The sequence below is a fragment of the Chelonia mydas genome, chromosome 4 (assembly GCF_015237465.2).
Source record: "Chelonia mydas isolate rCheMyd1 chromosome 4, rCheMyd1.pri.v2, whole genome shotgun sequence".
Lineage (NCBI taxonomy): Eukaryota > Metazoa > Chordata > Testudines > Cheloniidae > Chelonia > Chelonia mydas.
This window is the reverse complement of record NC_057852.1, coordinates 95,427,492-95,441,772: the sequence shown is the minus strand read 5'-3', so window position 1 is coordinate 95,441,772 and position 14,281 is coordinate 95,427,492. Positions and strand designations below refer to the sequence as shown.

Below are 14,281 nucleotides of genomic sequence, written 5' to 3'. Positions count from 1 at the left end.
TATTGCAGAGGTTTTTTTCCTGCCTGCATCGAAAGTGTGTTTTCTAGTGACTTTTAATTTTGTTTAAAGTGTCCATTGTTTGATGAGGATAGGTACCTATTGTCTTTATAGACAGCCTTTTCAAGCCACTTATAGATTCTTATTTGTGAACCCAAATGTGGAACCTATATTCCTTCAATGGCCACTGAATAGTGGTTAGAGAGATGATTCTGCTAGACCACTGGGGATACAGAGACATGACAATTGAGGTGGGTATGGGAGGAATCCCTGGTGTTATCAGTAATGGATTCACTCCTGTAATGTAAAGCAGCCTTAAAGCAAACTTAACTGCAAGGGGTGGATGGATGGCCTCTCTGCGCAAGGTCATCATAGTGTCAACATTGATTCCTGAACCATCCTCATCCCACTCCCTCCAACCTCCTTCCTCTCCTTCCCAAAAGTTAGAGGTTGGGAGAGATCAAAATTAAAGGTTGCAAAAGAGTCTGCATTCTAATTTCATGGAATCACTGCTGTGTCTCCATAATACATTTCAACTGCACAACTGAATTTTAAAAGCCTCTACTTCGGCTGATTCTACCTGTTTTATCTGTCTAGATTTGTGAACATAGTCTCTTCAGGAAAGGGACCATCTTTTTCAGAGGCTACAGGAGTTTAATAAACATACATATAATAAATTATAACCATATAATAAAAGCTAAAATTTATAGTACCTATGAGAATTGAGAGGTTTTATTTCATATTATTTTATATCAAGCACTATTACTCACCTTCTGTAGCAAACTGCTCTAAATGTTTTAAAGTAATTTCCTTGTATTTTGAACTCTCGGCCAGACGGTCATAAATTACTGTATCCTACAATGCAAACAGAACAAAGGTACAATAAAGCAAAGCAATCAGGTTTCACTGATGTGGCAACAATAACAGAAATTCTGGAAAATAGGCAGAAAAAATATGTAACACTATATCAAAGTATTTCAGGGCCAAGCAACACAAATTGAAGTATATTTCTGTTCTGGAGGGGAGAAAAGAGGAGGACTTTCTGAGCCCGCAGGGTCTGTAGATCTCTACACCTTCTCCTAATCTGGAATTATTTTGGGGTTTTCTGTATTTTTATTTCCCCTCACCTTTCATACATACTTTTCTCCCCTTACTCCATCCCTCATGTTCCTTTGCTCTCCCTCTACCCCAAATTTAAGTACAGAGTGAAACTGATGCTTAGTAGCTTTCATTCTCACTTCAACTTGGCCAACAAAAAAGCTGTGCATAGAGTTACACAATAACATCATTTCATTAATTTTCATTTGGAAGGATAAGGAATGTTGAATATCATCAATCCTATATTCAATTTTTATAAACATTGAAGACCTGGTTTTAAAACTGATTTCAGATTATAGATCAGTAATTCCTTTGATGAATCACTTTAGGCACATGGTGTACAAACTGCACCATTCCAGGATGCGTTGTGACTCAGCCATACCTTACTCTAAGGGAACAATAATTTACTGTTGACCTAATATTATCAGTAAATTATTATTTCCTCTCTCCTCCTTGGGCTAGTGAACAGGGGGTAGAACTAAGGCTCCACACATTCCCTGGCAATTCCCTTCCCATCTGCTCCAGAGAAGGAATAAATGGGTGAGCAGTGGTCTGGGTATCCCAAGTAGAGATGTACAGTGGGGAGGGTTCCTATTTTCCCAGACAGTCATGTAGTACAACTCACAATTTAGCTCTTAATCCTGGCACATAATTTTAATATATAATATAGCTAATTAAATTGAAAAAAGTCATGACTGAAACCCAGAGTTTTTTAAATTTTAGATGATCTGACTTCAGCTGATTGTGCAATAACTGCATACTGTAATTATTTCAATTATTTATTTTTCTATATGTCTATAGCATACTCATTTACAAATTAACAGATTCAAATTACTGTATGGTAATTTAACTAAAATAAATCTTACCGCTCCTTTACAGTACAGTCTTAATTTCCCTGATGGTGTGCGAACAATCACAGACATTCTTTTCCTAGTGCTGGAAGAGAGATAACATTGTAATCCATCAACATCACCAATCTTTTTCATCCATCAATAAAAAACAGAAAACTTGAAAATGTGCATTTATATATTTATAGATACACATCATACTAATTGTACAGTATATAAATCAGAGGTAATTGTATCTACTAGTCCTACCACTAGCTTTTCCTCCTCCTCCATGAAACTGGGGGCAGAAATGAAGAAAAAATGGTTACTTACCACAGTAACTGTAGTCCTTTGAATGTGTTCTCTCTGCACATCCCCACTTGTAGGAAGCATTCCAGGGCACACTGAGGTATAGGAACCTTCAGTGAAGCAGTACCCAATGACACCTAATGAGTGCCCTCACAGAGCATAAAATATTTGGAGCAAGATTATAAAAAAAGTCATGTACTCTGGACCACCTCAGCTCCTTCTTCCATGGGCACGAGGTGTGTCATAGGTGCAAGACCTCAAGACCCCATTACACTCAAGTACTGCTGAATGGGACAGGGGATAAGTTGGAGATGTGCTGGGAAAAGAATGGAGCTTGCCTAGAGTGAATTGTGTTCTGTTCATCTCCAGACAGCACAACGACCCCTTGGAAACCTTTACAAGCAGCCATAAATTAAAATAACCCTGGAGTATGTTCTAACTTATGCTGAAGGCTGAATCAGCATTCAGTTGCCTTCAGAACTAGGGTGGGAGGGAGGAGGCATAAAAGTTGCCTTAAGTCACCTTTGTGTCGTCCTTCCCCTCCTTTGGGTCCTGCATTGGATACACCTTGGCAGCACCCGAGGATCTGGGTCTAAATGTGCAACTACCTAGCTTGTATATTACACTGTAACTTAAGGGAGTTTTGGCTCAAACCCCAAAATTCATTCCAGCGATGCACAAAAGGTTCCCACACCCACAGCTAGTTGTAGAAAAGAAGGAAGTGAGGTGGTTGAGATGCCCAGACCTTTTATAACCCAAGTTTTAAATATTTTGGGCCAGGAGAGAACACTTACACATCACCAAAGGGCACTGCTTTATAGAAGGTTCTTGAACCCCAGAGGCAACAAGGGATGCATCCAAAGGTGGAAATGTGCATTGACTATCTTGAAGAAAAGATAAGTACTTATCCTTGTAGCATCCGTGGCTCTTCAAGATGTTGTTGTCTGTGGGATCCCACTTTAGGTGCACACACACCCTGAGCACACAAGATCAGAAACTTCTGAAGAGCACTTTCCATTGGCCCATGCCTGCAATATGCATGTCCTTGTATTCCCTGACCCAGTAGCACAAAGAGCAGAGCAGCCACAACCATCTCTTAGTTCCCTCACTAATTCAGAATCCTAGATAAGGTGGTCTCAGAAAAAAACAAAGATGGAGGGATCTACACAGACAACAGTATCTCTAAGAACCACAGGCCTTGTTAACAAAACTCTTGAAATGTCCAAAGTGTGGAGTTTCTTATCTATCAGGAAGAAATGGGGTTTTGGAAAGAAAACAGGTAAATTAATAGATTGGTTCAAATTAAAGTCTGACAGAGCAGTGGGAATAAATTTGGAGTGAGGTCTTACCACCATCTTATCTTTGTGGAATGTTGCATAAAATGGGTTCGCCATGAAAGTTTGGAGTTCATTAACCTTCCTGGCTGATGTAACTGTGACTAAAAAGGCCATCTTAAAAGTAAGGAGTTTAAAGAGCATTCAGAAAGAGGAATGAAAGGGGGAACCATTAAATTTCTAAGGACAACATTAAGATCCCATATCAGAAGGGACTCCCTAAAGTATGCAATAACCCCTTTAGAAATCTGGGTACTGTGGGGTATAAAAACTGAGTAAAACACTACTACGGGTGGCATACTGAGATCACTGCAATGTAGTTTTTCATGGAACTGAAAGAGAATCAACAGTGTTACAGGTTCAGAATATAGTTAAATATTTTTGGTATGAGGGTCTTCAACAGGTCAAGGTTGTGTTGGGCTGCACAAATCTGAAAATATTTTCCATTTAGAGGAGTAAGTTTCCATTCGGAAACTTTTTACTTAGCAAAAGGCACTTGTAGAGAGCAATCTCTGTCAGTAGTACTAAACCAACCAACATCCAGGCTGCCAGATGTAGTGACTTTGGGTCTGAATTAAGTTTTGGCCTTTTGTTCTGTGATAGTATGTTTGGAGAACCAAAGTGCTATGGGAGGCTGGACAGACATTTTGAGGAGATCTGTTAGCTTCATATTGGCTGAGACAATTCAGGCTATCAGGATTTGGAATTGGTGGAAATATGTACATGAAATCCTGATCCCACAGTAAGGAAAGCATCTTGTAATGATCCCAGACTCATGCCACCCATGTCATGACTCCACAGGTCTTGAACTTGGGTCCACATGGTTCCCAGTTGACTGCTGCCTCCCTGCTCTTACCCAGTGGCTCACTACTAACTAACTAAATAGGCCTTGCCTACACTAAAGCTGTAATTGATTTAAGTGACGCTAGTTAAGTTGTATAACTTGGTCAACGTAACTAACATCGACTTAAAAGCGGTGTCTATACAATGCTATGTGGATTGGAGAGCAGTGATGGGGAGTACTGAAGTCGACAGGACAGTGCTCTCCCATCGACTTAGTGCATCTTCACCAGATCCAAATTAACGCAGCTGCATCAATGGCAGTGGCATCGATTTAGCTGCGTAGTGAAGACAAGCCCTGAGTGCTGAGATCATGAAACCTGAAGTTACATCAGGGAGGCCTCCCCTCGGCCCTGACTGGAGCAACATTTGGACCTCTGATTTGTCAGAGCTTCCTATTTAACCCAAAGAGAGGCACAAAAAGTTGTCTGCACAACTGGGCTCTAATTGGCTGCTGCTCAGATCCCTTGCTCAGCCCTACAGACTCTGACCTGCCTGATTCCTGGTATCCTGACCTTGGCCTGACTCTTGATGACCCAAATAGTATCTGATCCCATCCAAATTAGTTCATCTGACTCCTGCCTGGTTCCTGGTAACCTGAACATGATCCTCCTGAAACAGGTCACAAACTATCAGAGCTGGCCCCCTATGTCCCAGCCCCAACACTCCTCCTTGAACCAGGTCGCTAACCACTAGACCTAACTGCATACATCCTGGCCCAGACACTCAGGAACAAAACATTGTACATTTCATGTTGTCTTTTGGGACAAACAAATCTATAATGAGATTTAGTTACTGATGAAATATTGGTTTGATGATGACAATTTGTGATTGGTGATGGATTGTCTCCTTAGGCAGTCTGGCAGATTGTTGCTGACTCCTGGAGGATGAAGAGAAATTGGGGTTATCCCATGTTGTTGACACCATGTTCATAATGTGATTAATTCCTGACATAGGGGTGATGCACGGGTGACTCCTTGCTTGTTTATAGAGAACATTGCAGATGAGTTGTCTTAATAATTTGCACTGTAGAATTCTGTAGAGCAGGGTGGAACACTATGTAAGCTAATCTGACTGCTCATATTTTTAGGACATTTATTTGAAGAATCAAGTCCTTTTGAGATCAAGTCCATTGTATCTGCAGGTGTTCCAGGTGTTTATTCCAACCTGTTCCTGTTGCATCTGTGATCAACATTTTTTCAGGTGGAGGTGTGGAGAAGTGCACCTCCATCCAAACGTTCCTGGAGTGTAATGACCAGCTCAGTGCAGACAGGTTGTGAGCTGAGATCACAATTCACATATTAATTTGATGTCTTGTATGATGATACACTGATCTTAGCCAGCCTTGTAATGGATGTGGTTGAAGTTTGGCTAGTGGCATCACACACACACAAGCTGACATGTTGCCCACAAGTATGAGGCAGTTTCTGATTGTATTTGTAGCATATGATTTGATATTGGTGACTACAGCTTGAAGAAAAACAACTCTGACTACAAATTAACAAAAACATACCTCTCAGAAGACGATGTGGGCTCCTATTAATTCTATAGTTTGTGAAGAGATGAGACTTTTTTTCCCATAATTCTCCATGAATCTCAGCTGTCTGAATAGGTGAAAGATATAGTTCAGGGCTGTGGTGACTTCCTGATGATATCAGCCTTTGATCAGACAATAGTCTAGATATGGATAATCCTTAATGCCTAATCTCCTCAGATGTGCTGATACAACAGCTAGATATTTTGTAAAGCCTCTCAGTGCTGTGGATAGACCACATAGTAGCACTCTGTATTAGTAGTGATTAGGCCTCTTGTGAATCACAGGTACTTCCTGTGGGCTGGCTGGAAATATGGACATATGCATCTTGTAGCCTGAGAGCCATGAACCAGTCTTGAGCCTGAAGGGAAGGGATGGCAGAGGAATCTGCGATAGTGTGTATATTTGTTCAGGCATCTCAGGTCTAGGACAGGACAAATATCCCCTTTTTTCTTTGGGATACGGAAATACCAGGAGTAGAAGCCTCTTCCCTTGTACTCCAGAGGTTTCTCTTCCGTGGCTCCTAGATTAAGTACAGGAGCCACTTCTTCCTTTAGCTATTTTTTGTGAGGTTACCTGAAGAGGGATTGGGAAGGAGGGTGAATGTATGTGGGGGGGTGGGGGCTCCTAAGGTAAGGAATGAAATTAGATGGAATAGCCATGGGAGGGAGACTACTTCTAGTGCTTAAATGTCTGTTATCATAGGCCATGACTGATGGAAGAAAGCAAGATGGCACCCAAAAGGCAGGGCTGGGTCCTAAGTAGCTCAAGCATGGCTCTCGACCCTTGCACCAAACCTGCTGCCTGGAAGCAGGTGTAGAATAACCAATGGTTAAGGAAGATAGTCTCCTTCAAGAAAATGTTGGCTTCTTCCTGTGCAGGTATCAGAAAATCTGTGAAGGGCATACGTAGGTGTCTTCTGCCTGGATTGCCTCTGGTATCTAAAGGGCACATAGTTTGGGGCTGAAATGTAGATGACCAAGGAATGAAGCAGTACTCTGGAATCTCTGAGGGAGTGCAGTGTGTCATCCATATACACAATGAATAAGTCTGTGCCCTCAAGGGGCAAATCCTTGATCTGTGTGTGGTCATAGCGATGGCCATGAATAAAGATGCAGTGATGCTGATGAATAGGTCTTTCTTCCATATAGGTCTAATTTTTTTGGAATCTTTGCCTTTGGGGTGCTCTTAATCTGTCTGAACTTTTCATAAACTGCAGAATGTACGTAAAACCGCTCAAACACCTTTTGGGGTATCCAACATTTTTTTTCTGCTCCTTTAGCCAGAAGAGGCAGTTTAGTTGATGTCCGCCACAGGGTTTTAGCTTGATCTAAGACAGGGGTTCTCCAACTTTATTGCACCATGACCCCCTTCCGACAACAAAAATTACTACATGACCCCACGAGGGGGGACCAAACCCTGTGCTGTCCCGAGCCCCAATGTCCCAGGTGAGGGGGCCAAAGCCAAAGCCCCACCACGCTGGGCAGGAGCAAAGCTGAAGACCAAGGGCTTCAGCTTCAGCCAGGAGGCCTGTAATCTGAGCTCTGCCACCCAGGGCTGAAGCCCTTGGGCTTCGGCACTGGGCGGTGGGGCTCAGGCTTCAGCTTTGGCTCCCAGCAAGTCTAATGCCAGCCCTGGTGACCCCATTAAAATAGGGCTGGGACCCACTTTGAGAACCACTGATAAGAAGCCCTTATAGATAAGGAGCGCTATGCTAGCAGGCACTGATGAGCTTAGATGGAGAGCAGCTCCTGTCATCAGGTGCCAGTACCAGACCTGAAAAACACCACTTCACTAGGAGAGGATGATAACAGGTCTCAGAGATGAAAGATGTTGCTCCTGAAACTCTAGTGCCTGTCCCTCCTTCTAGTTGCTCCTGTTCTTCCTTGTTTGCAGCCAGGCATCTGGCAATATATGCAAAAGGGGACTGAGACCTTCTGCACTTCCTTGAAAGATAAGAAGGAGATCAACTCCTGGGTCCCCTGGAAGGAGGTCTCCAGTATGCCCAGTAGGAACAAGGTGGTGCATTACATTTGTAAAGGCTGGTTCAGATGCAACTGACCAGGCCTTTGCCATGTTTGAGGTGGATGTACTGGAGCTCTCTGGTCTGTAGAGAGACACCTTTTTCCAATCTTTGTGAACTGAGGGGAAAAGGCTCAGCTTGATGGAGACAGTGTGTCCTGGTGATGAAGTTGAAGAATAAACATCACTGAAAGGCAGTGCCAACCTCTGAGGTGACCTCTGGCTCTGTTATTGTCATCTATCTTTGAAATCAACTTTTGTTGGGAAAAGAACGTTTTGTTCTTTTCTATAGGAGAACATACATATGTGACTGAAAGATCTCTATAGTTTTTTTTATATCTACTAGGGTGAATCCTAGGTCCAAGGTCTTATTAAAATATTGTTCAAGAAGGAATGGACAATCAGCACTCTAATATACTCTGCACTGGCATAACTCTGCCACTGAAGTCAATGGGAGTTTTATTATTGACTTCAATAGAACCAGTTAGGCCAATGTTAAGAGCTTTCAAAAATCCCAAACTTAGTCCTTCCCCTCTCAGGTAAACATAGGGGCTATGAGCATTCTTGTAAAGACCCTTTGGGTATGTCTGCACTGCAATACAACACCCATGGCTGGTCCACGTTAGCTGACTCAGGTTCATGGGGCTTGGGCTGTGAGGCTATAAAACTACAGTGTAGAGGAGCTTAAATATGGATTTAGGAACCTTACTTTAGGCATCGAGTTTTGAAAATTAGAAAAAAAAACCCAAAACCACAGTTCGTTAATGAGACATCCAACCTTGCTTGCATTGCTAAGCCCTAGCTGGAAGATATTGGCTGGCTTTAGTCCAGGATGAGAAAGGGAGGGAGAGAGCACCCATTTTTCAGTTCACCCAACTTATAAGAGAAGCCCCACACTGAAGATAATGCATCTAAATGAGACCCTCATTTTGAGTATGTTTTGGGATAAAAATGAGGTAGGAACTGGTATATACATCACCCTACTACCCCATTCCCCTCTAAGCTAACCAAGTTCATTTTAGGCCTGTCCCTGGAGTACCTACTGTAATGGCTGAACTCAACATGCCTTTCAGCTATAATTTGTATCATCACTAAGACTCTCAGTCTGCAGGAAAACTGTGGAACTATCCCCAGCTCTTTTTAGCCTCAACTCAATACATCCGAGCAAACTTTGTATCTGGATGTGTGCAAGTATGATATAAACCACTTTAGTGATGATCAGATAAGGTCCTCCTAACTGACGTCAGGTTCTACTCCCCACACTGTTTTATTATTAGTCTATCATAGGAATTTCATTAACTTAAAGGGGTTCCAGTCACTGAACCATACTGTCACCAGTTTACTGGAATAGTGTAAAAAGAAAAGGAGTACTTGTGGCACCTTAGAGACTAACCAATTTATTTGACCATGAGCTTTTGTGAGCTACAAAATTGGTTAGTCTCTAAGGTGCCACAAGTACTCCTTTTCTTTTTGCGAATACAGACTAAGACGGCTGTTACTCTGAAACCTGGAATAGTGTAGTTATCTTTTCTCCATATACATTCCTCATAGTGAATGACGTATAACTAATGGTGGAGCAACAGCTGCAAAAACCTATTCCAAAATAGATCAATTGCAGCATAAGGAAATAAAATGAAAAAAAAAAAATCACTTTTCTCCTCTGCCATAATTTCAGCAAAAGTCTGGTTCTGCTGAACAACTGATAGTGGCAGGCATTCTGGTGAATCTGGTTAATGTCTCGCTTTTGTCACTGTTAAGGAGAAATGGCTTAAATTTTCCCAACAATTTTTTTCATTAAAAAATGGCCTTTCAAAATTGAAACTTTTCATGAAAAATTTAATTTTTGTTTTTCAAAATTTTTAGAAAAAAAATATGGAAACAAATGTAGACTGTTTTTGTTTTGCAAAATTATTTTTATTTTTCCATTTATTTCTCTCTTCCCTTTTTGTTTCATTTTCTGTTTTACCACTGTGTATCTTTTTATTAGTCAGATTAATCATACTTTTTTCATAGTTTTCTGACTGGAGTACAACTACTCATGGAGTCTGCAAGCATATAATTTGCCCAGTCTCTAACAGAAGGGGAACCTTCCCACACATCTTGTTGTTTGGTCTTGATCCTGCACCAATCAAGTCAATTGGAGCTTTGCTACTGACTTCAACGAGCACAGGAGTAAGCCTCTAGTAAGGGAACTAAGCTGGGAATTCAGACTGGAACACTGTTTTCAGATATAACACTGTTTTCTCTTTGAAACTGTTTTCTCACACACTGTTCTATTAGTTTACTGCTGGCAGTGTGTGCTTCACCGTGTGGAGGGAGAGGGCTTTTGAAAGCTGAGGGCTCTTGCCACAACCAACTGCATGGACACATGGGCCAATGGTTAAAGCATTGAATATATGTCCATTACTTCATAATGTCAGCATTAGCAACAACCCACTCATTTTGATAACATGCCTTGCTGTGCACCTGTGACTGAAGAAACACATTAAAAATACCTTGGAACAACTGAAACATGTCACAGAGGAGCAGCTGATGCCCCCTCACTGTCACCTGGTTTTGTGGCCTCTGACAATGTTGTAAAAATCAGAATAGCATTGCATAATAAAGACAGAAGAATCCTGGAATCTTTTACACTGAAAGCATGTGTCTACCACAAGAGCCAAAGGACTAAGCTAGCAAGACTTCAGATGCTCCAGAAAAATCTGTTGCTTCAGGGGTGACTGAGTCACACCATGGTATTGTGGATTACCAACGATCCCCATCAGAGGAAGCTAATCTGAACTGCCTGAGGTCCACAGCCATTCATAGTCATATGCTGGTAGGGTTGAAAATCACACCCACAGTCCTAAATACAATACAATAAAAACTTATGCTTCCTAATAGTACATAATCACTTCTTTTCTACTCATAGGCACATACCTTATGATTAGCACAATTTTCACACTCCACAAGACTATGCACTGTAGCTTTAACCCTACTTTCCTGCACTTGCCCTTTTCTACATACCTCGTTACCAACTATCCTTTCAAAGTACTGTTGTGAATGTTTGGTGTAGCAGTGTGTTGTACCTGAACTGAGGTAAAACAACCCTTTATTCAGCTTATGCTGGAAGGCAGCAAAGGGTTGCAAAAGTTACATCTACATAGGATCAGCTGCCTACCTTTCAAGAAAACAAAGCCATTTACAGTATCTGTAATTCTTGTTCTCAGAAAGTATAAATTGTAATAGATTACTTCTCTGAGGGTGCATGCTCCTCTCACAGAAATGTTGGGCAGGCTCAGAGCTCAAAATTCTGAAGTTGTTGGATCCAACAGGGAACATTTTGCACTTCTGCTGTGGAATAATAGTGACCCCTAGTGTCTCCAGTAAGTCTAAGCAAATATTAAAGAACTGGAAAGTAAACTGTGAAAGTTCTGAGTTAAGTGAGTGAGTGTGTGAGTGGTAAGCTACTGTAACTTATTTCTTTAGAGAACAAGATTCACAGGTAAGTAGTTTTCATTTATCTAAAAAGCACAAGTGGTATCTAATAACCATTCCTGGCAACTCACGAGCTTTAAAAATGTTTATAAAACCTATAAAACAGGTAAAGATTAACAGGAAAAAGGGAAGGGAAACCTGTACTCCCATTCTATATAAATACTGCACATCGCTGTAACTGTCAAGCGAGTTGCAAGACACTTTTTGCCACATATCTATTAACTTCTTACAACAAAAAAGAAGGTTATATATAGAATCAATACAGGATGAAGTAACTTGCTCTGTCATTTTGTTCCTTTCCTCATCTATGCTTCCGTCAGCTATATTTTGTAACTTTTCATCTTTTTAGGTGTCCCTGTTTCACCTCCCACTAGTTTTCTATGCATTTTCTCCTTTTAAAATATAAGTATTTCTCTACTCAAACCATCTTCTTCAATATAAGTTTCTTTTCCAGTTGGGCTAGTCTCCCTTACGTGATTGTTGTTCAATATTTTCTCACTTGGTTCTTTCACCAGTTTCCTCTTCCCTTTGCCCATTCTTCTCTGGTCTTCACTTCATTAGGCCTCATTCTTCTCCAATTACCTTTCCTTCAATCCTCCTCCTTTTCTTAGAGGCAACTTTCCCTGACACCTCCTTTGGTCTTTTCACCATTCCTGGCCTCCAAAGTCACACTTGAGTTCTACCCTCTCTGGTCCTTCACCTTAATCAAATCAATCACAGCTCCAGTGCAAGTCCTCGATGTATGTGTGCCTCTCTCTCCTTTCTCTTTTTCCTCGAGGTCTGCCTGAGGTCAGTATAATGCTTCCTCCACTTATAAAACTCCTCCTCACCCTCACTGTGTCAGGGTAAGCAATCAGACAATTCACACGCTTTAAGTTAAGCACGTGCTTAAGCCTTTGTAAAAGCAGGTCCTCAATGAGGAAAGGATTTCATATCCTGAGTCCTTCCACACGTACTTTCACATATCACATTCCATATACAGATACACTTTACAAACAAAATTGCACCTTACTTCCTTATGCGCACATACACAACTCCAGCAGAACACAGAGATCACATACTGAATGGAAAATTCCATTTATTTTATATACACACTACCAATGGAACAATGGTATACCATCAATTATAATGTGAGAATATATACTATAGAGCTAAAGCACAGTACATATTATAAAGTTTCCAAATAAAGTACAAAACCCTTAGTCTTTTTCAAGTCTGAACGTATGCTATCTCAATACTAAACCCACTATTTTATCCATCAAAGAAAAAATCAGCAGAGTATATATGCACAAAAATGAACGCTAACAAATAGAAAACAAAATATATCAAATGCTTATTTTGCATTACCTTGTAAATTCCAGCACATTTAGCAATTCATATCTTTCCTCATGGCCAAGCTGGAAAAAAGACATTTTTGTTCGTGAGATTTAAGCTTTTTTTTTTTTTTTTTTTTAAATAAAAGACTAGCAACTACTTTTTGGCATAAACCTATTGGATTAAATTGTATTAAATATGTAAACTATTTCATATTCATGCCAAAATATTAATAATAAATAACAGCATAATTTTAATATACTTACAGAGTCTATAATTACTGAGTCAGGTGTCCTTCCAGTGAATACAAAATGAAGATGCTTGGCTGCTCTGACCAATGCTCCTTCATCTGCAACAAACCAATTTCAATTTTTTTTTAATAGATTGAGAAACTAACAAGAAAAAGAATTTTCAAGTTTTAAGTATCTTTTAAGTATTGTAGGATAAACAACAGAGACAGGCAGATTTGTACCTGTTCAAATTTTCCAGTTATTCTTTTACCTCATCAATAAATAAATCATTTAGAAGGTCTTCCTTCCTCACTGCTCAAATTTTCTTTATTGTTCTTGAAAAAAGTTCAGTTTCTCAGCTATTTCCGAGTCATTGTCAATGTTACCCTCATTTAACAGCAGTCCTACTATTCTTTCCTCCTTTTCTTTTTCATTTTATATATTTGTATAATCCCTTATTACCTCTGACTAGCATTAATTCTTTTTGCTTTTCTGACACCCTTATTTTTTCCTCCTCAAACCATAATTGACTCTAAAAATTCTTGTTTAGGTGCCTCCCTGGTTTCCCATGTTGAGTACAGGTACTCTATTTCTCACATATTTGAGTAGCCTCTACTGGCATCACACTGGCCAACTCCTATTAATTGTCTTCTTTTCAGAGGATCTGTACTCTGTGCCTTCTTAATTATAGTGCTTTTCAAAATTTCTTATAGAATTTGAAAACTTTCCTCCACTGAACCCTACTCACTAAATTTCTTGTTTTCCCCAAAATTTGCTTTGCTGAAATTTAAAATATAACATTGGGAAAATGCTGCAATTCTGTGACCCCATTCCTTACTACTATATATGGAGTGAAAGTATGATTATTCATTTAAATTTGTAAAACTGAAGTAGCTCATATTCAACATTTCTAAACTTCCCTATTATTCTTGCATTCTCTGGAAAGTTGTCCCCTTTTGGTGTTTTAGTTTCAGACGAGAAGTTGACACTACCAGTCTACCTGTGCTGGAGTCCTCTTGCCTCTTAGAAGGCCCACTGAAAAACATGAAACTATTTTTTGCTAGGTACATCTTAGAAGCTGCTCCATTAACTGCTGCACTGCTTCAAAGGAGCCAACACATCAGAGGCAGCACAGGAAAAAATTTCATAGGGGAATTATTTTCCTTTAGGTTGAAAGAGCAACCTCCAATGAAAAATAATAACCAACGCCACAGCTGAAAATTTTACCGGGTGTCTAAGGGTATGTCTACACTGCATCGGGATGTGAGCCACCCCATTACCCATTGTTAATTTAATCCA

The 14,281-nt window shown here is 40.3% G+C and overlaps 1 protein-coding gene across 9 annotated transcripts in view; it reads right to left on the bottom strand.

Moving 5' to 3' along the window:
* Positions 1 to 14,281, bottom strand: part of ATP8A1 (ATPase phospholipid transporting 8A1) — a 252,619-nt gene that overhangs the window by 133,919 nt on the left and 104,419 nt on the right. For all 9 annotated transcript variants that reach the window (XM_027831495.3, XM_043544446.1, XM_043544443.1 and 6 more), the window contains 4 exons: positions 13,019 to 13,101; positions 12,786 to 12,835; positions 1,962 to 2,031; positions 768 to 852 (listed from right to left, as the gene is read on the bottom strand). In XM_027831495.3, coding sequence (XP_027687296.2) covers positions 768 to 852; positions 1,962 to 2,031; positions 12,786 to 12,835; positions 13,019 to 13,101 — 288 coding nt within the window. The remainder of the gene's footprint in view (positions 1 to 767; positions 853 to 1,961; positions 2,032 to 12,785; positions 12,836 to 13,018; positions 13,102 to 14,281) is intronic.